We start from the raw sequence: 27,212 nt of genomic DNA, 5'->3' as shown, positions 1-27,212 counted from the left end.
ATGACCGAGATTAAATTCCGGGACGGAAATATGTGATAAAATTGTGAAAGGAAATGTCCGTTTTATAATTTAATTGCTCGGCTAAAAAACCCGGATTTTTCTTTATCTTATCATTACGCAAATTATTAGTTTTATTGTCTTCTGTTATATTTATTCGCAACGAGATGTCATACACTGAGAAAAAAATGTAATTGATCCAACGAAATGTCTTGTCACGGGGTGCCAACAAAATATATACTTATTTCGACAAGTTATATATTGAAACAAATATGTAGTTCTTGGATTACACACATGAGAATTATAATCCAACAATTATATATTTGATTCAATATATAACTTGTTGAAATAAGTATATATTTTGTTGGCACCCCGTGACAAGACATTTCGTTGGATCAATTACATTTTTTTCTCAGTGTACGTGCAGAATTATTTTATACTTACCGATACAAAGATCAGAGTGCACAAGTGAAGTGTATATCGGGATTTAATAATAACGCAGCATCTTTATATTCAATAATATTTCTTTTATTACTTCTAAAAATTATATGGCGACGAGATATGGTGGGATTTTGTATCTAAATAAGAAGCGAGAGAAAGAGAGAAAGAAGATGGGCGAGCGAGATGCACACGAGTTTCAACCGAAAAACTGCTGCAGCAAGATTAATAATACCGATTTTCGTCGTTCGTCACTCCCTTCTCTCTCTCTCCTTCTCCTTATCCTCTCTCGCGAAGACGATGGGAAGTGTACCTCCCGGGAATGGGAAACGGAAGAGGAAGAAGGATCGATGAGATTATTATCACAAGGTAGCATCGAAAATGGCGGCATTTTGGTTAAGAGAGGACAGATTGTCCCGCGGACGGGCGTCATTGTGAGTATCTCGTTCGTGGTACCAGTTTCCCCTCGCGTTTAAGTACCCGCGGATGAGATCTCGATGAGATTCTCTCGCTCGTCATCATCGTGGTCGACGATAAAATACGCGTCTACGATCTTTTGCTTCAGTCTACGTGGATCGAATACGTCCCAGAAATGGCAGTGCTAGGACCGGTTCCGCCTCGGCCTTCGGAATCCGGAATTGTGCCGGCGATGCGATCATGCCTATGTATCACTTTCTTATTAACGACTCGCTGCATTAATTATCCCGCGTAACACGATCTCCCTCGATAACTTCACGAAATTCCCAGTTTCGATTTCCCGACCTGAGCAGACTCTTAGACGTGCTGAATGCCGGGATCACTCTTCAATTCTCTTCCTTGCGTCATGTGCAGGCTGTCTCTCGAAGATGCTCGATGAAGGATGGGAAGTGGAGCCTTTCTTTTGTTACTTTAGTAGAAGAGCCCAAAATTTGTGGAATCTAAACGACATGAGCGGTAGCTGGATGCTCGCGGTTACAAGAGCGTGTTTTTTGGTCGTCGTTTCCATCTCTCGAACTAATCTAGAAGCGTAACATGGAGAACAGCACCAGAAATTGCAATTTGCTGCAACTTCGGGCGTTCTTCCGTAGCTAATTATCGCGTTCTTCGCGTCGTTAATCGCTCTACAATTAGCTGCCTCGGTAAGCATCACATTCGCGCATGCACCTGCAAATCTTTTCAAATTTTACAAGCGTTGCCTGCTCGTTAGAGTCATACAATCTGCAAAGACTAACTCATAAATCATTTGTTGTCCTTAATTCCGTCTCGAATCGCTCGTTATCTCGTTTATCAAGCACACATACATTTATTTCATCGAGACAATTCAAAATCCATTGAGAATATCAGCAATCACGTCTCGTCGGAGAGACGACGACGAGAGAAGGCGTCTCGTTGTCGCAAAAATTCGTCAAATGTAATAAAATGTAACGGGCGCGGAAAATGTGCATGTTACGTCGCATGTTACGTTACGGAAGTACCTGTTTCCGCGGAATTTAATCTCATAGCCACTGAGCCGAAGAGTCCGCTGCCATTATTGTACAGGGTGTAACAGCCAGACGATTGTTTCGCCGATGATTGTACTCTTCCGTTCTATTCACGATTTTTTTAAATTTCAAACGCATAAATTAGTTCTCGAAAATGTCGTCAATATAAGTACAACTCGCTTTGCGTGCGGTTCCCCGAAATATTCTTCGTAATAATCTTGTCGAGAATCGCAGCTGACACACTTTTGACAGAAAGAGTGATGCGAGAAAAATTACAAGTATCTCTTATTTTCTTCGTGTTTCCGCGAAGGAGAGTTCGCGGTATAACTTGTTGTACACCCTGTATACGTGCAGTACGCTGAATTTAAAGTGGACAACACTGTCCACTTTCGCGGAGCGGTCCAATTTCAGTTCCGGCGGAAGCAGTAACTCACTTTGCCAGTAACTGTTATCAAATGTATGACATAACGAGCTCAGTCGTGCATGGGAAACAACTGTTTCGTAAAATGTCTACAAATCACGGCGATAGTTGCGAACGTCCATCTGTAACAAGCAGTATTGAATTTAAATGAAACGTTTGTGTTGAATCTTTCATATTATTGCGAAAACAATGAAACCTTCATTTATTTCTTAAAAAATTCAGATCGCGCAAGATCGACGTTTCGTATTTATTCCGAAATGCGTTTCCTCTCACCGTCGCCTCCAAAATACGTTTTCTCTCTACCGGATTAATAGTTTTCTCGGGGTAGAGCGGTGTCGAGTACTTTCAACGGACTCGTATACTTACAGGACAGACACAACGTACACAAACCACATGATTGATGCGCAATGATTGATGAGTAATGATCGTAGACCTATGTACACGGAGAGTCAACTGTTTATAATAAATAAGTCTTTAATAAATATGCTACTATATTAATAGGTCACTTCTACAAAAAAGAGAAAGAGAGAGAGAGAAAGGGAGAAAAAGAATCGCAGCGAGGTTTAGGATTTTTCTTCTTTTTCCCTATACAGATGCACCTATCCAGATCCAGATAAACTTTAAGCCTGTACTGGATAGATCGTCTCCGTGAGCGGATCAATTTCCAGGATTTCTGTTATCTCGTGAGCATTTCGTGACCGCCGATCGAATTGATTTCATCGCCATTCCCTCTTTTCGCGTCGCTTATTGTCTTGTCTCCTGCGCTCGTTAAAATACTATCATTAATTCCTTAAACGCTTAAACGCTAATCGCGCTAGTTAGGGCGAAGAGCTCGCCAGCAATATACAAGAAGTTGTCCTACGTCGATATCTTACGGCGAGATGAGAGCGGTTCGTGTCGAATCAATAAGAAGAGAGGAAGATAGTGATAATTTTGCTTAATAACTGTTTTGCGTAAAGTAATTTGAAACAACCATCTTAACTAGGTATACTTTAATTTAGTTTGTAGATGTTATTCTAGTTTGCAGATATTAATACATTTTATTTTTTGTTTATTTTTTTAAATTTCTTATTCTCTTTTCTATCTGATGTTATATTTAATTTAATGTAACGCAGACAGTTTTATCGTTAAATGTGCGATAGGAATACGTACCTATTGTTTCTTACGTTGGAAATAGATGTTAACGTCCGTCGATGTTAATAAAGGTTTACTGTTGTCGTTCTGTGCACCGAAGGCGTACCGTTGATATTGAAACGAATGACATTTTATCGATATTTTATCGATTATTATTATTAGATTGAGCCATTCACTTGGAAAGTTATGTCATATAAATTTAAAATAATTCTTTTCTTCGCGTCGATTAAAATAATTCTTTTCTTTAAATGGTTAGGCCATGTACATCGCTTTCAAAATAAATGACTCAATTATATATCGAGGAATATCCTTAAAGACGTGTAAAATATTCTCTGAATTCTATAAACTAGCCGCAAATTCTTTGAAATCAAATTTCAGTAAGGAAGTATATTAATTTCAAAGAATTTGCGAACCAAAGTGTGTCCGAGTTCAGAATCACATCGATACATGACACGCCGACTTACCACCTTCTAATGGAGCCTCTCAGAGAGTTATTCGCTCTAACATCCCATATGGCGATAAAGATTAGGTCGTCATGATGTTAGCTAAGAGATATGCAACTAGCAATTAGCTTGTTTGCTACGAATCCTATGACTTGTTTTGCGACTGGGAAGTATTTTGAGATTAAAATCACATTTCGTGCTCTACTACCAATTACTATTTGTGTTTTTACTTATGAGTAGAAGAAACATTTGCTTGACCGACACGCTCTTATCAAGCACTGGTCGAACACTCCTCACTTTTGCCAGTGTCCACCGACTCTCGACACGAACCGCGTCTCTTTCACCGTCGGGAGCCGATGCTGAAACGATTTCGGTGAACGCAATTTATTACCGTTAGGCATCCTTAAGCTTAGCGATACGGAGATATCTTTCGTTTTTTTATCGCACTTTAAATGCGAGGCGACTGAATCTTTTAAGCGTGCTATCGAAAACAAATTTTGAGTGACACGTACATGATTCTATTAAGCACAAGATCTAACTACGCTAACAGAAAACATGATCTTCATAGTCGAATCGATTCGCTCTCGAATATTTCGGCTCTTTTTACAAAGAATATAAATTTATACAAGTTTAATTATCTTTTTTTAATGTTTTAAAAGCCATGCGACTTAATCAAGATTTCACCGTAACCGTAGCCATGTCGGTCCCCCTTATACCGCGAGTATCAAAATTTCGGCGCGACATGGATCGTGCGCCGCGCGCTCGTCGTACATGAGTATGGAGTGAATCGTAGAATGATTCCTATGTACACGTAAGTTTACAATAGCATCGCGCACAAATCATCCTGCGACTGTTCGCGTCACATCGCCAGTCTCTCTAAAGGAAACCCCATTATCATCCGCGGGGTCGTGTCGGTCGTGCCCGAGCCAACGTCCTCACCATCTTCCTCATCCGGCCTGAACGGTGTCACCTCCACGATGACCTCGCCCGTGACTATGGATTCCGTCGTGCCGGTCGTGAAATCGCTCGCGACGGTCGAGAACGGTTCCTCGTCGACGAGCGACGAGTTCTCCAACATGGATTTATGGGAACTCTCAACGAAATCCCAGCAGGGCGAGGATGAGGACGTGACAACGAGCGAGGATTGAGAAACGGGAGATGCGTTATATTCGCGAGTGGTCTCAGGAACTCGGGTGGTAGACGATGGACGCGCCAGCCCGCTCCTCGGCATTACCGACGTCGCCGGCGTCGACCTCGGTCGACCCGGTGAACCCGCGACGCTCCCGGATAACTTTCCTACCCTACGCGAGCCCGCCGGTCTCGCGACGTGGTTCCTCGAGGACGGCGGAGTCTTCCTGCGGCCGAGCGCCGAGCCCTGCCTTCTGACGGAGGAGAGAGCGGTTGACGCACCAGGAGGAGACGGTGACGAGGAGGACGACGAGGCTGTCGAGGCACGCTGCTCCTCGTTGTCGGGCGCCGTTTGCGGCAAAAGGACCCGGGACGGTATCGTGCCAGACGCGAATCGCTCCCGGGATGGGGCCCCCGCGCTCCCCTGGCTCGTCTGCGGCGGACCCTTCCTCTTCCTCTTCTTCCCATCCGTCAAATCAGGCTTTTTACTTTGACTATTGGCGACGCTGACGTTTGGCTTTTTCGCGTTTGATGTTGGTGGTTTGTTCTTACCGTTGAACGTGGGATTCCTGCTGCCGCTGCCGTCCTCTTCATCGTCGCCTACCCGCGACTTCCGCTTCTTCGCCGGTACCGAGAGAGCCTGACGCCGACAGGCCTCCTCGCTGGCCGCCCCCTCGCAGGACCTCTTGGATTCCAGCGTCGTGCCGTTCGTGCTGCTGATCTCGTCCACGACGTCCGTCACCGCGGACGCGACTGCACGCGCGACGGACTCCTCGGCGACCTGGCACTGGGGACCGGGCCGTTCGCTCGGTCTGCACCGTCGCTTCCGCTTCTTTCTCTTCTTTCGCTTGCGGCACCTGAACCGGTCTCTGCCGTCTTTCTCTTGGGCTGGCAACGTGGGACAGACCGTTTGTTGCGCCACGTCGCTTCCGTTGTTATTCTGACGGTGACGACTGTGGCGGCTGTGATGCCGATGACGCACGTTGTGCTGAGCCCCCATCATCCGCCTCTGCAGGGACTCCACTCGATCAGTGGGAGCCACCTGCGTCAGCACCCGCGCATAAGCTGACAGCCTACCCAGATTGTGACCTTTGGTTTGCACCCTCCTCGGCTGGCCGTGACGATTTAGGCCGAGGTACAGTGTCTTCTTCGCCGTGGACCAGTGCACCGAGCTGTACGTGTTGTAATTGTGCTGCTCCAGCGTCTCGTTGAAGACGCAGTCTTCTGTGTACTCGCGCTGCAACAGAATGAAAAATAGATTTTCTTTATAAATATATTTTTTATACTTATCGATTTATCGACAATTTTATTAAAGTTGTTTTTTCAGTGTGTCTTATTCAAAAATTATTTTGATGAGTAGTTTCTGAAACGAATTTAATATGCTTGAAGGAAGTAGAGCTGAAGATATTTGATTAAAAGACATGTTGGTTATCATAAATAAGCAAAAATGCGTTCTGGTGGTATTAATTGAAACGATGCGATGGCTGGAAGAGCAGTGCGCGAGTAAAAATCTGTTTTCGGAAAAGTCTCTGTTCCTTCGCATTCTCTTCAAGAACTTCTTACTGACGTGCCATTTTTCCAGCTACCGCCTCGATTAAATTGCCCGCGGGAGATACTCTGTGCACCACGACGCGTTTACTCGCGGTGCTTTGTTTCCACTCGGTACGGCCAGTAACGAGGGATGCTCACGTGCGCAAAACGAGGTTAATGCAAGTTAAAGCGCTAGTCCGTTTTCTAGTGGAGCATTAAGGATAATGCGGAACCGACCCGAGCGACCGCCCAACGATGGCACACAGCGAGCATTAAGTTTTCGCTGGCTGCCGGAGCGCCGTGACTCCTCGTCGTCCGTTTTACGGCAACTCGTTCTCGAACGGAAGCAGCAATATTCTTCACAGACAATTACGCCGCTTGTCGGTTCAAGATGCGGAAAGATGAGCGGCTCGCTGCTCCTGCGGGCTGAGCCACGTGTACGATAGCGCGATCAAGCGCGAATTCGCAAGAGAAAGTCAACAGCGAGGAGCCAACACTCGTTTGACTGGACAATTTGGGTTGAGATATCTTCGATATTAAATTTTCTAAGCACCAACTGTTAGCGATAAAAACTCTGTGAGTAGTAGCTTGTCATTCTCGAAACGATAATCGTTCCTCTCGATTCAAATTCAAGCAATTCAAGCAAATTCAACAATTCTGTGGACCAGAAGATTGCGGCCAGTTCTGTTTGCTTGACCCGCGCGCGCGTACGATCTCGCGTTGTTAATAATTGTTGCGCCGATTCATTCCGCTAGGATAGATTTGCATGGCTAAATCTTTTTTTATGAGCATTAAGCGCGGTATACTGGGAATGATGAGGCTCATCAAGCGGCACATGTGCGGCCCAAGGTACCGCTGAACGATCGCATTGACCTGGTGAACGGTAGCTAACGATCATGCGATCATGTGTCAAGCCGCGAGAACGTCTAAACAAACTTTCGTATTTTTCCTCCGGATATTTATGGCCACGACGAAATAAGCGCTTCACGAACCAGTCCGTCTTCCTGTCATTGACTCGAGCTCGAGAAATGCGCGAAATTATCGCAGACAAATCACTTTTGCTTTCTCTTCGGAACGTAAATTAAAAATCCCGGTTCATGGATTTTCCGAGAAATAACAAGTGCTAAACATAAAAAATCACGATGAGATAGCAGTGCTATAAATTATTTATCGATACCTCTCGGCTAAAACATGATTTTAATCGCGAGTAGTTACCTATGTCTAGATTGCAATTGTAGTTTTCATCGCAGTCTGATTACGATGAATGTACCTTTATACGTGATTAAAGCGCCGATCAACATGACTTCCTAACAAGTCTCTTCCTCTGTCGCATGAGCGAACTGGTCTACGCACGACGAGCGTGTAAGTATACGTAAGTGTGAATGCACTCGAGTGCAGGACGGTTCATATTAGGTCAAAGTCAACAGGTTTTCTACCCCATATTTAGCTAGTAAGGAATATTTCGATCCAAGTGGATTGCCATAAACGGAATCTCGATGTAAGCGCGGGTTTAATCCGATGAAAATTATGATATAATTCGTGAGATACAGTACGAAAATTGAAGAGTTCGGAAACAAATCTAAACTTGTTAATGATGAATTGCCGTATAGAAGAAATATTACATAAACGCGTTTTTTGTGTGATACTTGCATTAGATTTATTACGTGCTGTTCTTAAACTGTAAAATAAAATAGTCTACGGAGCAGCTCCTTCAAAGTATTCAAAGATTGCAAGTTTCGCAGGCTATCTTGGTTGCATGAACTCCGGTCGCTGGTTGCTATTTCGACGACAACGAAGATTGATGTGAATGCCAAGAATAATGTATTACTATGCACTATAATGCGTGCAAGAATGTAGGCAGGGCTTTTGGAAAGGTGTCAAAGTATCATATAGCAAGGAACCTGCAGAATCTAAAAGTAATCAGGATCTTTTCTCAGATAATCATGTTAGATGAGTCTCTCGGCATTGTCCTTTGTTTTCGCAAGAAATATTCCTGAAAAAACAGGTGTTCTTTTTCAATTTCTCAGAAAATATCGAAGCCTACTATTTTTCGTTCTTATCAATGCTTTCAATTACGATCACAAATTAAACTCGAGAATGAATCAATTTTTCTAGCGACGCATCTTGGCGTCGTAACTCCCTCTTTTAGTATAATAATAAATAAAAAGCCGACCGCGTAATCCTGTTTACGTTCCTAAGCTTTAACCGAAAGTTTAGTTCAGTTACCCGTCGATCACCGTTGAGCGAACAGTAGTTCGTATGTTGTTTCGAGTTTGGTGAAGTTGTGGACTGTAAAAAGTGTAAAGTAAAGTAATTAGTGCTTCAATTAGTGCAACAAAGTACGTAAGGTCAGTGTTTTCTACTCGTTCTCCGATCGCCACCGGTAGCATCGTTGCTTCGCGTTGGTGAGTTTTTTTGACAATGTGTAACGAAATTAATATTTGGGCTTTAACATGACTATCCTAAAATTACTGTCCTGGTAAAATCGCGGTTTCAGATTTTTAAATTCTTGTTCTGACTTCAGTTTAGAATCAATCTGTTTTTGATTCATTCTCGATCTGCAATATAAAGAAGAGAATACTTCAAATTTCTTTTTTATGCATAAGCATTGTCGCCTGAATTTACATTATATAAAATTGAAAATAATTTCTTACTTTGAATTTAATTTCGATTTAACGTACGAAATCATCGTGCTATCGCATTTATACTTCAACGCAACGACGACGTGCGCCAAGAGACGTAATTTGAAGGGGCAAGCAATTGCTTTCGCTTTGTCCTGTTCCGTGTGATTAACGATGTGCAATCGAGTTGACGATAATAATTAGGCTCGTGTCGTGATAATGGATCGGATACAATTCTTTATCGCGTAATTACGGAGCCAAGAGTTATCGAGTGTGCGTGCATATTTGCACGTACACCTGGAACCAGTTATTGGAAGTGCTTTAGTAGTGCCGCCGCCGATCATTCGTTATGTCGTTTGGTAATGGTCCAGCATTATCAGTACTTAGGGCGAATTTCTCAGTGTGAGATTACTATGCCGTATCTCTCTAATAACTGCACGAATGTAATCTTTTATTCGTGATATCAAATGTGAAATTAGCCGAGGACAAGACGCGGCTTGAATAATTTAATAACAGGGTGTATCTGTTTTTCTTTTCTTGGCAGAAATAAATAGTTCTTTATGTCAAAACAAGTATGATTTAATAACCGAGTTGATTCGATTCCGATTAAATACTCGCCAGGTAGACGTTATTTGTCTTGAATGTATCTGAATCACGCCAAGATAATTTGTAAGATATCAAGAATAAGATCCAATTAGCGAATTAAATGCGTTATTAAACATTGGTAGTAAAGACGGTCGCACGCGCCATGCCAATAATTACAGATATTATCGAATTAAACATTTCATTTCGATTATTTGCTGTAGCGGTTCTGCAGTTACATTTACATTACATACGAATAGCCTTCGAGAAATTATTTAATTTGATTACTCAATAAGAGTTACCATACTAAAAGCAATTTAGAATGTCATTTATATCTTATAACTTATTTTATAATAAATTTTACATACTAACTATTAATATACAGTGCTGGCAAAAAGTTCCGAAACGGTTAAAAATCTTGGAAAATAATGATTTAGTGGAAAAAGGTTTCAAACACAAAGTATAGGGCTTAAAAAAATCTATTAGATGATGATATCTATTTGACCTTGGAAAGCCCGGTCATGGTCAACATAAAAATCTTAAATGGAAACCCCTATTTTTTATTACATATTCTTGTAGCTTAGCTCGAGAGCTTTTCGAAACGCTATAATAAATGTTTTTTCTCTTACGTACTTTTTGACTTATAAGGCTTGAAAGTTACACGGTACCCAGAAATGGTCAACGTGAAACTGGCAAGAAATTTTCACTTTTTTAAAAACTTTGTCAATATTAAAAAATTTATAAAAATTTATAATAAATTTATAATAATTTATAATAATGTTTATAATAAAAATAAAAAAAAATTGTTAATATTGAAAAAGTTTTTAAAAAAGTGAAAATTTCTTGCCAGTTTCACGTTGACCATTTCTGGGTCCGGCAGAGAGTGAGAACCTAACTTATTTTGTTTATTAAAAGTAATCTCCCGACTTCATTGTTATCTCTGTGAGATTGCGAAAAAACTGTCGCCAAAAGTAACTAGCGTATTAAAAACGCAAATACAGGTGGGGCGCGTACATAGCGATATAGAGGTACTTTTAGCTTTTTTTGAAAAATGCGTTTTCAGAATAAGACTTTATCATATATGGTTGAATTTGACATTAAATATGTTTTAAGTTTTATTGAAAGATAAATTAAAAAATTTTTGAAAAATTGGGGGGAGGGATTTCGAAAAATATGACATTTTCGAAAAATCGAATTGCACTGTTATGAAGTACATTAGAAGCCATAAAACTTTTACTTGAAACTTTTTTTTATATTTTTTATTGTTTCCACGGTATTCGCTAAGAAATATAAAAACCGATTTTTTCAAGAGGGTGTTTCACCCCCTTAATAGCGATACGGGCCCGTATAAAAAAATACGTGTCTCATATTTTGACCTAGACAACAACATAATATTCAAAGCTTATCAAAATCGGCGTGTGGCACTTGGGTAGTGTTGCTTGTAAGCTACAAGAATATGTAATAAAAAATAGGGGTTTCCATTTAAGATTTTTATGTTGACCATGACCGGGCTTTCCAAGGTCAAATAGATATCATCATCTAATCGATTTTTTTAAGCCCTATGCTTTTTGTTTGAAACATTTTTCCACTAAATCATTATTTTCCAAGATTTTTAACCGTCCCGGAACTTTTTACCAGCACTGTATATACATATATTAGGAGTGTGATTTAGTTTTGAGGGTTTTGCAACAGATGGCTGTAGTGTCAGTTTGTTCCAATAGCTGTTTCCGATAACTGTTGTTTCTTACAGTGTTGACATTATCCATGACATTTAGTAGCATTATAGCAATAGATGCAATAACAGTCGTGTTTATATCATCGTAAAAATGCAACTTCCGAAAGCTCTTTAGCATTTTCGACATGCGTTGCTTTTGTTTTTTAATCAAAAGAAAACTGCCGCTGACTGTTATAGAATTCTTGTGGAAACTTATGGTGATTCTGCCCCATCAATTAAGACGTGTGAATACTGGTTTAGACGCTTTAAAAGTGGTGATACTGATGTGAAGGACAAAGAACGCTCGGACAACCAGGAAAGCTTGAAAATGCAGATTTGCAAGCATTATTGGACGAAAATCCAACACAATCCACTTCAGAACTTGCCAGAGGATTAAATGTTGATCGTACAACAGTTACCAAACATTTACATGAAATGGGAAAAATTCAGAAAGAAGGGAAATGGGTTCGACATGAATTATCGGAAAGTGCCATTGCGAACCGGTTGAACATTTGCATTTCGTTGATCGCTAGGCAAAAAAAGAAGAGTCTTTTGTCTCGGATTGTACTGGGGATGAAAAGTGGATCTATTTTGATAATCCCAAACGCAGAAAATCATGGGTGGATCTAGGCGAACCATCAACATCCACTCCGAGACGCAATATTCACGGTTCAAAAGTAATGCTCTGTATTTGGTGGGATAGTGTACTATGAGCTGTTAAATCCGCATGAGACTGTCACGGCTGATCGTTATCGACACCAATTGTACAAGTTGAAGCAAGCATTGAACCAAAAACGACCACCAATTGCGAGTAAACGACGGAAAGTGATTCTTCTTCGTGACAACGCTCGACCTGACGTTGCGCTATCAGTGAAAGAAACACTATTAGAGCTTGAATGGCAAGTCTTACCGCACCCCGCGTATTCTCCATGCGATTATTATTTGTTCCGGTCGATGCAACACGCTTTAGAGGATACACACTTTCATAACTTGGAAGAAGTGCGAAAATTCGTCGACGAATGGATCAACTGAAAAGAAGAGTGATTTTATCGTGGTGGAATCCATCTCTTGCCAGAAAGATGGGAAAAAGTTATAGAAAACGAAGGAAAATATTTTGATTAAGGTATTCATTCATTATCATATTTAAATACATGCGTTTTTGAGCAAAACAAACCCTCAAAACTAAATCACACCCCTAATACATATACCTATAATTTTCAAAAACTATCAATATCTCTTTTCTTCTCGATATACAGTTACTTTAATCACTTTTCTCTACTAAGGATGTCATGTTATCTTTACGAATGCAATGAAAGTGGCCAATTAGCCGGTTCTCCTACCGTTTACCTTTGCCTCACGCACGAAACCGACGGAGCTGTAAAATGATAGAGCCGAAAAACACAAGTCGTAAAGGAAAGCCTAGGTGCGCATCGCGGTAAATGCAGACATCGAAATCGTAATTTTGCCGGCCGGAAGAGCGCAAATTACGGTAAACGGGCGAGAGCCGGAAATCAATGCTCAGCACTTTCCGTTTTCCGGTGCATACCGGATAGACGCCAACGCGTTCGGTGATCAGGAAAATTTGTGTTTTCCAGCAGGAACAGAAAACGCGGCGAATGTTTTTCCTCTCTCTCGCAAGCGGGTTCTATCTACGTCCGACCGCGAACGGAATGAATTTTGCACACATCCCGATTCTTTGATGTAATCGATTTACAGCATCACGAGAAACAGAACAACGCTCGGATGGGAACAATTTGCCTGAGGAATTCTGAGTTAGTGATCCCCGAAATGGTCGAACGGCGCAAATCGTGGACGCGATGAGGTCGATTTTCCTCGTCGATGAGGTTGCTAATTCTGGCGAACGGATTTCCCCGTCGTCCGATGACGGAATGCGTCTCGAGGTGCATCATCGAGGAACGGCTGGATGTTCGAACGAGCTGATTTACGGTCCGCTCCGCTCGTGTCCCGGGTGTCTGAGGTTGCGAACTGGCACCGGCCGTTCGATCCCCGCCGCGTGTATTCTCGTTCCGACGATGTCAGAAGAAACCGCGCTCGTAAAGCACGCGAAATACGACGTCAGTGTCTTCCACGCGAGAAGACATTACCCGGAGGGGGAGAAGTAGAGAAGAAGAGCACCGGTGGTTCTTGAACGCGAAGTCGAGTAATCTTCTTCCTCCCGTCGAATTGTCTTCTTAACCCCGGCCGCGCGGACGCGTCGTTTTCTTCTAGCGTCACGTGCCAGACGAGGGAAAGATCCTGACGAGCATCCCGCTGCGAGGCGTTGAGATTGGAACGAGAGGGCATGAGAAGGGATCTCCAAAAAATATGCAGTTATCGAGAGAGTATATTGGTGTCGCATCGTGCGAACGTAATGCGTGTCGTAGAAAGTTGCGGTCATTAATTGCATTATTGGCAAGTTATTATTGGGTCGTCCGGAAAGTTCGTTCCGATTTTTAATAGATGGCGTTGGAACATGTCTGAATATATCAATGTTATTGAAAACATACGATTTATATACATATGCTTAAAGGTGACATTTCAACGCATCTTTAGGAAAAAAGTTTTTTGAGATAAATTGATTCGTGTCAGTTTTGTACTCTTTTGAAGATGGAAGAAAACAAAGAACATTTTAGACACTTGATGCTTTTCTATTACCGGAAAGGCAAAAATGCCTCACAAGCAACAAATTCGATATGTTCTGTTTACGGAGAAGGCGCTTTAGCTGAAAGAACCGTACGTAAGTGGTTCGCTAAGTTTAGAGCTGGTGATTTTAACCTTAAAGACCAAGAACGCTCGGGCAGACCCTCTACTACTGATGATGACCAAATCAAGACACTGATCGAGAATAACCCGCGCTACACGACACGTGAATTAGCAGAGATACTGAAAATATCGAAAACCACTGTCCACGATCATGTAGTGAAGCTTGGTTACGTAAGTCGCTATGATGTATGGGTTCCGTATAATTTGGCCGAAAAAATTTAATGGATCGCATTTCCATCTGCGACTCGCTGTACAAGCGCAACGCAAACGTACCATTTTTGAAGCAATTAGTGACGGGTGACGAAAAATGGATCATTTACAACAATGTAGAACGAAAAAGATCCTGGGGTAAGCGAAATGAACCAGCATTAACCATTCCGAAAGCCGGCCTTCATCCAAAAAAAGTCATGCTCTGTGTCTGGTGGGATTAGAAAGGAATCCTATATTATGAGCTCCTACCACACAACCAAACGATAAATGCAGATAAGTACTGCTCGCAACTGGACGAATTAAAGACAGCGATTCAGGAAAAACGTCCAGAATTAGCTAATAGGAAGGGCGTCGTGTTCCATTAGGACAATGCCAGACCTCATGTTTCTTTGACTACCCGACAAAAATTGTTGGAGTTTGGCTGGGATGTGCTACCTCACCCACCGTATTCACCAGACATTGCACCTTCAGACTTTCACTTATTTAGGTCTTTGCAAAATTCTCTTAGCGGCAAGAACTTCAACTCTTTGATCGACATAAAAAACCACCTTGAGGAGTTTTTTGCCGAGAAACCTAAGAAGTTCTGGGAGAATGAAATCTTCCAGTTGCGTGAAAGATGGACAAAGGTTGTGAAACAAAACGGTGCATACATAAGTCAATAAATATTTATCGACATAAAAAAATGTTGCCTTTGAATTTTCCTTAAAAATCGGCACGAACTTTCCGGACGACCCAATACATCGTTTCTTTTATCGAAAAGCGAGTGTCCGTTTCACTCAAGTCCACAGAGTACTTCTTCAATTGCCGCAATACCCGATAGGCTTTCCGAACCTCGGCGTAGTAATTGCCAAACTGTCGAATCTCCTATCGGTCCCCTCACTTTCATTCCACCTCGAATGAGAAAGGAAAGAAAAGAAGAAGACACAAAACCGTTTTGGTGACCGCGTCGCGCCGGTTTCCATCACCGAGAATCGTCGAGCCGGGCTTGGACATTCACGATCTCGTTCGCGCGACTGGCCGTTAAGCCGCGTGAATTCCCATAGGGCGAAAACCGAGGACTCCGCGAGAGAGTGGAGGGTAAGGGTGAGAGTTACGGCCGCGAGTGTATCCGGGGCGGGTTCCATCTCGCTGTGGGATTATTTAGGAGCATTCCATCGAACGCCCACTGGTCACCCACGAGCCACCAGTTCGTCGTCGCCGCCGCCGCCACAAGAGGGTCGCCCGAGTATATCCCTTTGCCCTTCCGAACGAGACGGAGCTCGAATGGACTCGTAGAGTGAGAGACCGTCTCGGACCCTCTGCTTCTCCACCCTTTTCTCTTGCACCTTCCGACACGGACCCGTGCGCGGTACATAAAACGACCGTCTATCATAATATTTGTGCTCGTGTCGGCGGCTTGAATTATGTTGTAACGACCCGTCACGGAAGGGGGAGAGGGTCCCGGGAGAAGGAGTTGCGTGTAAGAGCGTCTGTGCGCGCGTGAGTGGGTGGACGAGGGGTGAGTGGAACCTCGTGGCTGCGCTCATGGACCTGATGTACGACGAGGCCGAATGGGGACGAGCGCCGTGTCTGATTTTAACGAGAATCCACCCAGATTCGAGGCTGATAATGTATCGAACGGGGTACTTGATCTGAGATCGGAGAAACTGGACCCGGAGAAAACGGAAAAAACGGATTAACTTTGTATCCCCGTTATTCGAACGCGGGATCTTGATGATCTGAGATATGTCGTTCGTCATATTAATTTGTGTATTTTGGAAAAAATGTAGATGCTGCGTGGATTCTCAGCATATCGAGATATTTTCGTGGAACAAAGTTCTGAAACGTAATTTTGAGATCACTCATACATGTGATACATTATATTTAATATCTTTGTTATTTGATTTGATATTTCTGGGAGTACTTTTCTAAAGGTAGTATCTTTATTCTCTTCGAATGAAAACACTATAGCTAAAAGAACAAAAGATATACCTGATTTGGGATATAATTTATCTATCCAGATGCATCTCGATTACGTGCACGTATTTTATGTGCGTAAAAACATACTCGAAGATAGATACGTTCCACGGAAACCTGCTTCGGGGAATATACGACCGCGAGAATACGCGGCTTTTATTTATTACTTCATCTACGTCGTTTCTAATTTCACATTTGGAAATTCCTATTTTACGAGATACGTATCAATTCATCTCAGTCAATTTTACCACATCTTTCCTCTAGAATACAGGGTGTCCCGGGTTTTAACCGACAAACTGCGGGAGCATATTCTACTAGTGGAAATAAGAAAAAATTCTTATATCGAGTTTGCTTAGAAATGCTTTATTACAAAGTTATAAACCAATATTGAAAAGAAATATCAGATAAGTAACAACGGATTTTTTCACAAAAATAAAAATTATCTACGCAATGATTTAGTGACGCATTTCAAAATGTTGTCCTTGCACATCGATACAAGCTAGACATCGACGTAGTACAGAATTTGTTACGGTACGACATTCCTGAAAATTTTGTTGCATCTCAGTAACTGAATTAGTAATTCGTTGCTTTAAATCTATCTGGTACTCTCCTGTTAGGAAATCTACGTTGATACTTTCGTACGGCAGCTCGTGCATTTCCGTCACAGAATCCGTACACGAAATGAATATCAGTGTATTCCTCATTTGAAAACACTTTTGGCATTCTGATAGTAATTGCTAGTTCACACGACGATTGAAATCTAACAGCTACTGTTGTGAAAGTAACAATCATACTGAATCGTTTCAACATAGTGAACATGAATACATGTGAATACACGTAACATAAACATCTTCGACCTTCCAAATTCTACACTATGTTCCGTTGTTACTTATCTCATATTTCTTTTCAATATTGGTTTATAACTTTGTAATAAAGCATTTCTAAGCAAACTCGATATAAGAATTTTTTCTTATTTCCACTAGTAGAATATACTCCCGCAGTTTGTCGGTTAAAACCCGGGACACCCTGTATATTCGAGTTATCAATGAAATAATTTTATCGATCAAAAGCAATAATATAATCGATTTTTACTCCACCTTTTGAGAGTTTCAAGCAATCACTTTACATTTGAAGCTTCTCAAGAAACTACCGCGTCTTCTCAGTAGAGTGAGATCAAACAACTCTATGTAAACTAGACAGCTCTTTCACATGCATTTTATAAATCGTTAATAAATCATAAAGGGACACTGTAAAAACATCTCGGCGTGACGGTGCACATGTCAATGAAACCCTTTCGGAGTATCTCTAGGATTTACGCGTCCAACGATGACACGACTGACAGACAGAGTGAGGAACATCGGTCCCGATCGTCACGTGAGAGCGGCCACATGTGTACCGTGAAATCGTCCGAAAAGAAGAGAAAAAAGATGTTGCTTCGCGGCGAGAAGAAAATCTGAGAATCGGCTCACCCCGGGACCGACCATCCCGGAGTCACCCGGATGTATTTATGTGCGACACCCCGTCTCTCGATAAGACCGCTAGCTAATTAAACTCGAAAGCCGGCCGAGCTCCGGGAAGAAGCAACCCCCCGCTGTTGTTTGACGTCGCACGAGAATCGTTTTCGGCTGACACAAGGCTATGGTCTGGCGCGCGCTCGATGCTGGACCAATGCGCCCATCTCGAGCCTTCCAAGCCGCATCCGTGTAAAATACGAAATGGAGAACGCGCATCTTCTCCTTAGTTATCACTTAATAAACGTCATATTCGCGCGATCTCCGCTTCATAAAGTTAATATACACATATTGTTCTCCATGTTCGTTGAGGGGGAATTGCTCCTCTTCAGATCCTCGTGGGACACCGGAGCGAGCGGAGGCTCAAGGGCGAGCGGCGACAGTAATATTAAAATTCAGGCGCGGACAAACTCTTTAGCGAGCTTTATCGCTATTTATTCGACTCGTTTGATTTTATTGAATCGTGAGTCGTCCAGGCCAGGCCGGTTGCTGGCAGAAAGGGAGATCCGAGGTTGCCCTGGGTGTCCGTTGAGCCACCATAATCGCTCCCGCTTATCTTCGACTCGGCTCGCCCGACCGCGTGTTAATTTATGTATGCTCACTATCTATCGCGATGGGTAAAGGTTGGTCTGGAATCGCGTCTCATCAAGGGACACCCTGCGGCAGCTCTACTTATCGATTGCGTGGGTCGGCTCGCCTCATTACACTTGTGTTTTCGCCCTCTTCTCCGCCACTTCGTGCGATGAGAAACTCTCTGCCTCGCGCGAGATGCAAAAGAATAAAATAAGAGCGCTGAAATTGACGAATGATTCGATGAAACGCCTTGTCGATGCGAAAACCATCGATGCTAGAACTCGTGGAAGTATTTGTGTAAATATCTTTGTAGAATATTTCCTCGCAGAAGTAGATGATAAAATATTCCTATATATTCTTGATAGAGTTACATTGAGTAAATAAATAGCTGTAGGAAAGGATAGCTGATTAGATCGTAGCATCTCTGCTTCTCACCATCATTTATGCATTCTACTACATTTTATTTTTCCAAAGACTTCAGCACCATAGTCTTGCGTGCATATCGCGCGAAGAAATCGTTTTTAGCTTCTTCCCGTAATTTTTCCTAGTCGAGAAACGAACGCCGCTAAAGGGTCACCAGGAACGTGACCAACGCCCTGAATAATCGCCGATTCGTGTCATTAAATCCACCCTTATCCGATCGGATCTTGGCGACCACCTCTTCGCGACATGATCTCCATACTCCGATTTCCATTCGCCGCGATCCGCCTTTGAAGCTGCACCACCGCGGCGAGAATCCTCGAATTCCACAGGGTACAAATTAAGTATTTAAGATAATTAGCCGGGGGGGCCCCCGCATGCTTCGTTTCTCGTGGAAATCAGCCGCAACCGGGCGCCGATGCTATCTCGCCACGATGCGATTTTCTTCCTGAGAACTTCCTCAATCGAACGTAGGCGGCTTGATTTATATAAAGATACTTAAATCAGATGAATAGAGCAAACAAAAGCTCGTTTCTCGTTAACAGATTAAATCGATCGATTGTTATAATCATAAATAAATTGGACAAAGAAATACTATATCTATAAGAAAATCCATCCAAGATTTTATAAAAGTAATCTATGTGAGATTATGCACTTTTAGTTTTTATGATTATCGTATTGATTTTTATCATTTTGTATTTTTATTATTAGTGCATATAAATATCTAACATGAGTTTTTATTTTTTTTTCAGATCAACGTCTGTTAGCAGTGACCATCGAGGACCACAATTAGCTGCTGGCTCTCCGAACCGTAAGTCGACAAACTTTATGTAACGTTCATGCATGTTTTCAGAAAGATTTTATCAGCTGAAATGCGCGATAATCAGCGAGCCAATTTACTGTCAGTTTTGTGTGTACAGTATAATTAAGCACAATATAATTAACGGTGTATATATGCGAAAAGTCCATATAATCCGATTTTCTGATGTTTTTACATTGCTATAATTAAAGCAATTGGTATCTCATATCTCGTGGAACTAGTTATTTTTTCATGGACAACGAATTGACAACTCGGTGATATCATTACTATATACAGGGTGGGGCAATAACTATTACCACCTTAAATATCTTCTAATTTATAAGGTCCAGAGGAAAATTTATGTAATCAAAATTATACGGTACGAAGGGGGCTAACATATGGCGATAATAATTTTGGTCCTGGTGGAGGCGCTTCGAAGATATCAAGGTCACCTTTATTTTTTTTAATAGGTTCCGTATGTTTTTTTCAATATTTTATAGAGGAGCTTAAAACAAGTACGGAACTCATGACACAAAATTATTGAACAAGATTAAATGTAAATGAAAACGATAAAAAATACATTTTTATATTAAATGAAATTTACGTTTAAAAATGTATGAAATGACGCTTTATCAGTAATATGTTTTGTCGGAATGTTTTGATTTTGACATTCCTCATAAATGAGGATCAACTTGTTCTTCTAACGGATACATCGATGAAAATAAATAGTGACGTAAACTTATTTCAATGAAAACAAAGACCCTTTGAAGGCCATCTTAATAAGTTCACAGGATAAGATAAACATAAAAAGTAGTATCGATAGATAAGTCAATCGTGCAAGATGTATTCATTTGAAGAACAAGTCGACATGATGGAGAATGTCAAAAAATTCAGTGAGAGCGCAAAATTTATACGCTGAACGATATCCTAATCGCACTCAGCCTTCGCGTCGAACATTTAAAATCCTATTTATTTTCATCGATGTATCCGTTTGAAGAACAAGTTGATCCTCATTTATGAGGAATGTCAAAATCAAAACATTCCGACAAAACATATTACTGATAAAGCGTCATTTCATACATCTTTTAAACGTAAATTTCATTTAATATAAAAATATATTTTTTATCGTTTTCATTTACATTTAATCTTGTTCAATAATTTTGTGTCATGAGTTCCGTACTTGTTTTAAGCTCCTCTATAAAATTATGGAAAAAAACATACCGAACCTATTAAAAAAAATGAAGGTGACCTTGATATCTTCGAAGCGCCTCCACCAGGACCAAAATTATTATTGCCATATGTTAGCCCCCTTCGTACCGTATAATTTTGATTACATAAATTTTCCTCTGGACCTTATAAATTAGAAGATATTTAAGGTGGTAATAGTTATTGCCCCACCCTGTATAACTCATGAAAATATCTTATTTTGAAAATACCGTTGGAAGAAAAGAGAAGATTGTCTTGCTTGCCGTTTGCGACTATTTCGTTTGCAAATCAGTAATTACAGAAACGTGTGCAAGTATTACACATTTATAATCGCGTGCAATTATAGCAAAACTGCAATTAATGCTATAATTTTAAAGTATTCATATCAAGTATTAAAACTAAATAATTCTTTAATTAGAGTTTATTATAGATTGATCTTATCTTTACATCGAAATGCCCTCAACGTGTTTCAACAATTTGATGTATAACTAAACATGACAAGTGCACACATAAATATATGCTGATTACATACGCAGGCGTGTATTTTAATGCATGCCGGTTTGTTCAAGAAATCCGCGACAAACACTTGTCTGCATCCGCGATACTGCCCCAACTGATTCTTAAATACTATTACGCTTATTACGCATTTCATTCGTGCGAGTAATAAGCTGACAGCCGTGCACTTCCGTATGCTGTTGCCTTCTGAAAAGTCGACGAGCTCTACAATCAACGCGAGAGTAACAGTGAATAATAACCAGCGGATATATCGTTTCACGGAGGCATTTCGTAATTTCGCGCGATGTGCTTATTAGCGTCAAAGCTGTCTGCACTGGGTCTTCTCGCAAGAAAGGGCGGGCGACATTGCCAGTACCCAATTATTCTCATTCTTTTATCATTTCTCTTAAATAAAAAGATAAATTCTAAGATCACTGCACAAATCTTTTATTTTATTTAATTTCTACTTATGATTTCGGACTTTAAATCTTATTTTGATATATTAAAATATAAAAATGTCTCTCAGTTTTGCAAATTGAACCCATTGATGATGGGCGTTCAGTCAATCATTATTTTGTGAGTGATCCCATAATATGCATGTGGAGTTTAAGTCGCCGATACATGCGTACGTGCTCGCGGAGGTGTATCAGCCGTAAATATGCGTACGAGCGAAGAATACTCGGTAACAAGGCGATATTTAAAATTTGCGATTGCGGAACGGCGCCCTTCATTGTGATTGCGCCATCAAAGGTACCGACCTCGCACCCATCTAAATTAGGATTTTCGGAATCGGCTGCGTGCGAAGGAAGGATAGAATGCCCGCCGCGCGAGAGTTCGTTTAACTTTCAAATTGACCCCGATTTAAACCGCAAAAGAACGCCGACGACATAGGCAGACACGATTCTAGTCGGCGGATCCAATTTGCCTGTGAGGTGTGAAGCGGTGTTCGGTCGTTCGGGTCCTCCGAGAGGGACAGGGAGAGGGACGCGGGTGTTAGGTTGGCCCCCGGGGATCTACGTTGACGATGTAGAAATTATTCACGGCCATACGAAAGAAAGAGAGAGACTGAACGGATTAACGCGAAGACCTGCAAGGAGAGAAATGTGTGATACATATTTTGCGTCACCATACTAAGCCTCGATAGCAGAGTATAATTTTATCCGTGCTCTGCTTTTTTCATGGTGGATTCTAGCCGAGACGCAACAGTTTGCACTTACGTCTATTTACCATACTGATTATTATAGAAACCGTTCGCGGTAAATTGCATATTTCCCGTATAATTAGAAGTAACACGAGCTTTTACATGGCGATAACGGCGCGATAGTGGACACTGCTCCGGCGCTTCCTGCTGCAGGCTGGTTCATGTTTTATTTAATGAATTAAGTAATTAAAGAAAGCAGCGTTTCACGATCGACGAACCTAATCAGACAATCAGTACACGGATCGGCACGAGGATCAATTTCCGCGGCAATAGGTTTCGTACGCGCGATGTTTTGATCCGCTGTGTAAGAAGAAATTAGATTAGTACCGCCTGCATGTTACAATGTTGCGTAGAAGCATCGACAACACGGCTAATAACAGGTATAAAATGCAGAGATCGCGGATCTCTCGTACGTCATAATAAATACGCTCCGTATCGTGACTATTACGTTGCGCGACTAACACTAGGTGCAGGGACTGCACGTTAGAATTTGATTGCAATCAGGCTGCGAGAGTGCAACGCGCTCTTTGAGATCTACTTGCTGGATCGTCTTGTCCGCGGCCAATCAAGTATAATTATTATTAATTTCCGATAGTACTGAGAGTAATGAAAAAAGCATCTTCTGGATCACCGCAGTTGACGCGGGTGCGCGCGGTACTTGCATTACGCGCGTATTTCGCGAGCGAGGCAATTTCGCTTTTTCACGGATAAACGCTACATACTATTAATTATACTATTATATTGGGTTGGCCAAAAAGTAATTGCGTTTTTTTCCAATAGATGGACATACATGTCTTGAAATGTAACTAACTTCATTCTAAACCGCAAATTCATTATGTAGGTTAACAACTCACAGTTCAAGCTTGTTTTACAAAAAGAAAGTACACGATTTCGTTAACAATTGTTTGTTTGCCGTCGATTTCAAAATGGAAAATCAAAAAGAACATTTTCGTCATATTTTCTTTTATTACTTCCGAAAAGGGAAAAACGCTGTGCAAGCTCATAAAAAGTTATCTGATGTATATGGCGAAGATGCTTTAAAACTGCGGCAGTGTCAAAATTCGTTTACTAAATTTCGATCTGCAGATTTTAATGTGAAAGATGCACCACGCTCAGGAAGGCCAATCGAAATTGATGATGACAAAATAAAGGCACTGATCGATTCCAATCGACGTTTAACGACACGAGAGATTGCTGAGAATCTTGACATATCGAAATCGAGTGTTGAAAACCATTTAAAATGACTTGGATACGTTAGTAAGCTCGATATTTCGGTAGCACATGAGCTCAAAGAAATTCATCTCACTAAGCGTATTGACATCTGCGATTCTCTTTTGAAACGTGAGGAAAATGATCCATTTTTGAAACGTATGATAACAGGCGACGAAAAATCGATCGTCTACAACAACGTCAAACGAAAAAGATCGTGGAGCAAGCGTGATGAACCTGCTGAAAGCACTTGAAAAGCAGATATTCACCAAAGAAAGATTATGCTGTCAGTCTGGTGGGACTTTAAAGGTATTGTGTATTTTGAGCTGCTTGCAAGGAATCAAACCATTAATTCAGACGTATACTGTCGTCAACTGGATAAATTAAATGATGCCATCAAACAGAAACGTCGAGAAGTGGTGAATCGCAAAGGTGTTGTGTTTCACCATGATAACGCTAGACCACGTACAAGTTTGGTCACTCGTGAAAAATTGTTGCAGCTTGGATGGGACGTGTTACCATGATGTTACCACATCCACCATATTCGCCAGACCTGGCACCATCAGATTACCATTTGTTTCGTTCTTTGCAAAACGCCTTGAATGGTAAAACCTTTACTGCTGATGAGGATATCAAATCGTTGTTGGAATTGTTTTTTGCTGAAAAAGATAAGAACTTTTTTGAGCGCGGAATCATGAAGTTGCCTGAAAAATGGCAAAAGATAATCAAACAAAATGGACAATATATTGTTTAATAAAGTTTTTGTTTCCCATGAAAAATTCGCCTTTAATTTATATAAAAAAAAACGCAATTACTTTTTGGCCAACCCAATACTATATACTATATGAATATGATATCCTGGCTTATCGGAGTAAACGTAAACCTTGATTGGCCGAATATCGCTCCGCAGTTAATTCCGGCTGGATTTTATTTATACAAACGAACGTTTAATTCAGTGCCGCTTCGCTTATCAAGATATAGCTTATCAAAACACACGGCAATTAAATTTACAGGAAAGTCGTGATATAAAATTGCGTGAAATCGTAGCTCACGGTTTTACGATCACTCCGCGCTCCGCGAAGTACCAATTTCGGCGAGAGCCTCGCGGTTCAGAGAGATTAAGAGCTCACGTCAGCGGATGCCGACGGCATTAAAAGGTGCACGGGCATGTCCGCGATGTTTCTCGCGTCTCCCTTTTTACCTACTTCTCCCGGACATGTCGAAACCAATAACGACAGCCTGGTAATCCCATTCGGATCAGCTCGGCTTTTAAAACGCGCGCGTGTCGAAGGTGCGCGTAAATGTCCAGAGAGAAAGAAAGCGAAGAAGAGAGAGAGACGGAGAGACAGAGCGACCGATCGAATCAGATCGGAGCGCGCTCCGTTCAGGACCTGATCCGATGATTTTTGCTGCGTCGACGTGGGAATTCATTCGGATTAACGATTACGGCGATCAAACGAGTTCGACCGGAGAGCGAGCACGTGTTCGACTCCACGATTGCAACTCCGCGAAGACGATGACGATGACGACGAGGTCGTAGGGACGTTCCGCGCTTTCTCGAACGACCTTCGGATCTATTCTCGATCTAATGTAATATCTGCGTGAGCGAGCGAACGAGCGTATGTACTTCCTCCGCGCGTACTTCTCTCGAGTGCTCGATTTGCATCTGCTGGTAGGCCAGGTAGACTGATAATCAGACGGCCGGCTTTCTCGGGCTGCCGTTCGTGCTTCACGCTTCCGATTAACTGCCGAGTGCTTCACATTCCGCGGCTAGCTTCTTCTGCTCTTGCTCTTCGTTCGCGGCAACGACGAGCTGCACTGCGATGATGTTCAATCCTGCTCTCTCTCTCTCTCTCTCTCTCTCTCTCTCTCTCTCTTCCTTGCGCTGCTTCGATTTGAATGTCGATGTATGTAGTATGGCGGAAGACGATATTTATGAGTGCTCGTGTGGAAAATGTTCATCCATTGCGGCCGTTTCCAATTTTTTTTGTCCGGCGAACATTCGTAATTAATTTCGTCCTTACATTGCACTGCGTCGATATCTGCATCTTTACATCTGCGTCGGCAAGTTTCTTTTCTTTCTTTTCCGTTACTGCATTTAGAATATTTTCCTACGGACCGTGTAAAGTAGAAAATCACCGTGAGATCACTGCTTCTTGCCTTCGAGGCTCTTTTGATGATCTCGAGGTCGACTCTCTTGGAAAAATTTCTGTAATTTGTGTAACTCGATTAATTAGCACCTGTGCGATCGGTCTTTTAAACTTGGCCTTAATAAACATTTACCTCTCGTTAATTGATACCACGATATCTACACATAATTGTTAAGACGCTTAATATTAAAAAAAAGGTACTGCCACGAAGGATAGCAGTTTCGTCGAATTCTCGCTAATAAGGATTCAGTTACGGGCGCATCGAAGCGTCTGGCGCTTAAATGAAGTAATTTCAAGCGCAACACGAATCCCTCGGGAGCTTCTCGCCGCAATGAGTCTCCGTCATTCACGCCGCTCTCGAAATTATCATTTAAACGGCCACACAGATAGCGGATAGCTGTGGGAAACTGTCGATCGGTATTTTATTGTCGCACGTTAAACGGCTTTACGAGGCGAGGACGCAATGCTTCTTGACGTCGCTCGATTATTTCTCACTAACGAGACCCATAGCGTATACCGAAAGTGTTAACGAAGCTTCCCTTTTCGGTATCGTCGTAAAACAGCAAGAAGCATATTACAGGGAAAGGCCTGTCGCGCTATTACAGTTCTGAGAGCAAGCGCCTTTCGGGGGAATCCCCGTGGAATTATACAAGTCCCGCGGGAGCGGTGTTCTTCTCCGCTCTCGAGGCGCACTCTCAAGTGCCGTGCGCGCGCGAAAAAACCTTGCGATCGTGTACGTGTTCGCGATAGGCGTCCACCTTTTTATTTTCAGGCCGACGTATCGCTCGTCCGATCTCCCGACGTGGGAGATAGCCTCGCGCCGAGCTGCATTTATACCTGATACGAGATACAGATGTACGCGAGATCCTGCAGCGGGATATTTGCCGATGCACTTAGCGCGTTTTCCAGCCGCGACGTCCGATGTCTTGGCGCTTTCCGCAACGCTCAGCATTAAACATCCTAATGATATAATCTCCATGTCATTAAGCGCGTCATTCAATTTCATTGCCGGTTAGTAAAACGTATTACGAGTCATTACGAGTAACATTTTTATTTCACACTTTGTGACTGGTTAGATAAGTAAAATTCGTTTGTACAATCGAATCGGTAATAATTTACGATTGTAATTATTCGTCGATTGCATCGTTTCTTTCACGATCATGAATTTCGTTAGGTATTTTTAGCGAAAACTTGCAAAATTTATGATAGGTACTTTCAATTGAAAATACGGTTTCTGGAAGCAGAAAACCA

The 27,212-nt window shown here is 41.8% G+C and overlaps 1 protein-coding gene across 1 annotated transcript in view; it reads right to left on the bottom strand.

Annotated features, from left to right (window-relative positions):
- Positions 1–503: 503 nt before the first annotated feature.
- Positions 504–27,212, bottom strand: part of LOC113562977 — a 97,798-nt gene continuing 71,089 nt past the window's right edge. The window contains exon 3 of the mRNA XM_026973883.1: positions 504–6,258. Coding sequence (XP_026829684.1) covers positions 4,753–6,258 — 1,506 coding nt within the window. The 3' untranslated portion in view covers positions 504–4,752. The remainder of the gene's footprint in view (positions 6,259–27,212) is intronic.

The sequence above is a fragment of the Ooceraea biroi genome, chromosome 11 (assembly GCF_003672135.1).
Source record: "Ooceraea biroi isolate clonal line C1 chromosome 11, Obir_v5.4, whole genome shotgun sequence".
NCBI lineage: Eukaryota > Metazoa > Arthropoda > Insecta > Hymenoptera > Formicidae > Ooceraea > Ooceraea biroi.
The sequence above is the reverse complement of the archived record's forward strand: the minus strand, read 5'-3'. Positions and strand labels throughout refer to the sequence as shown.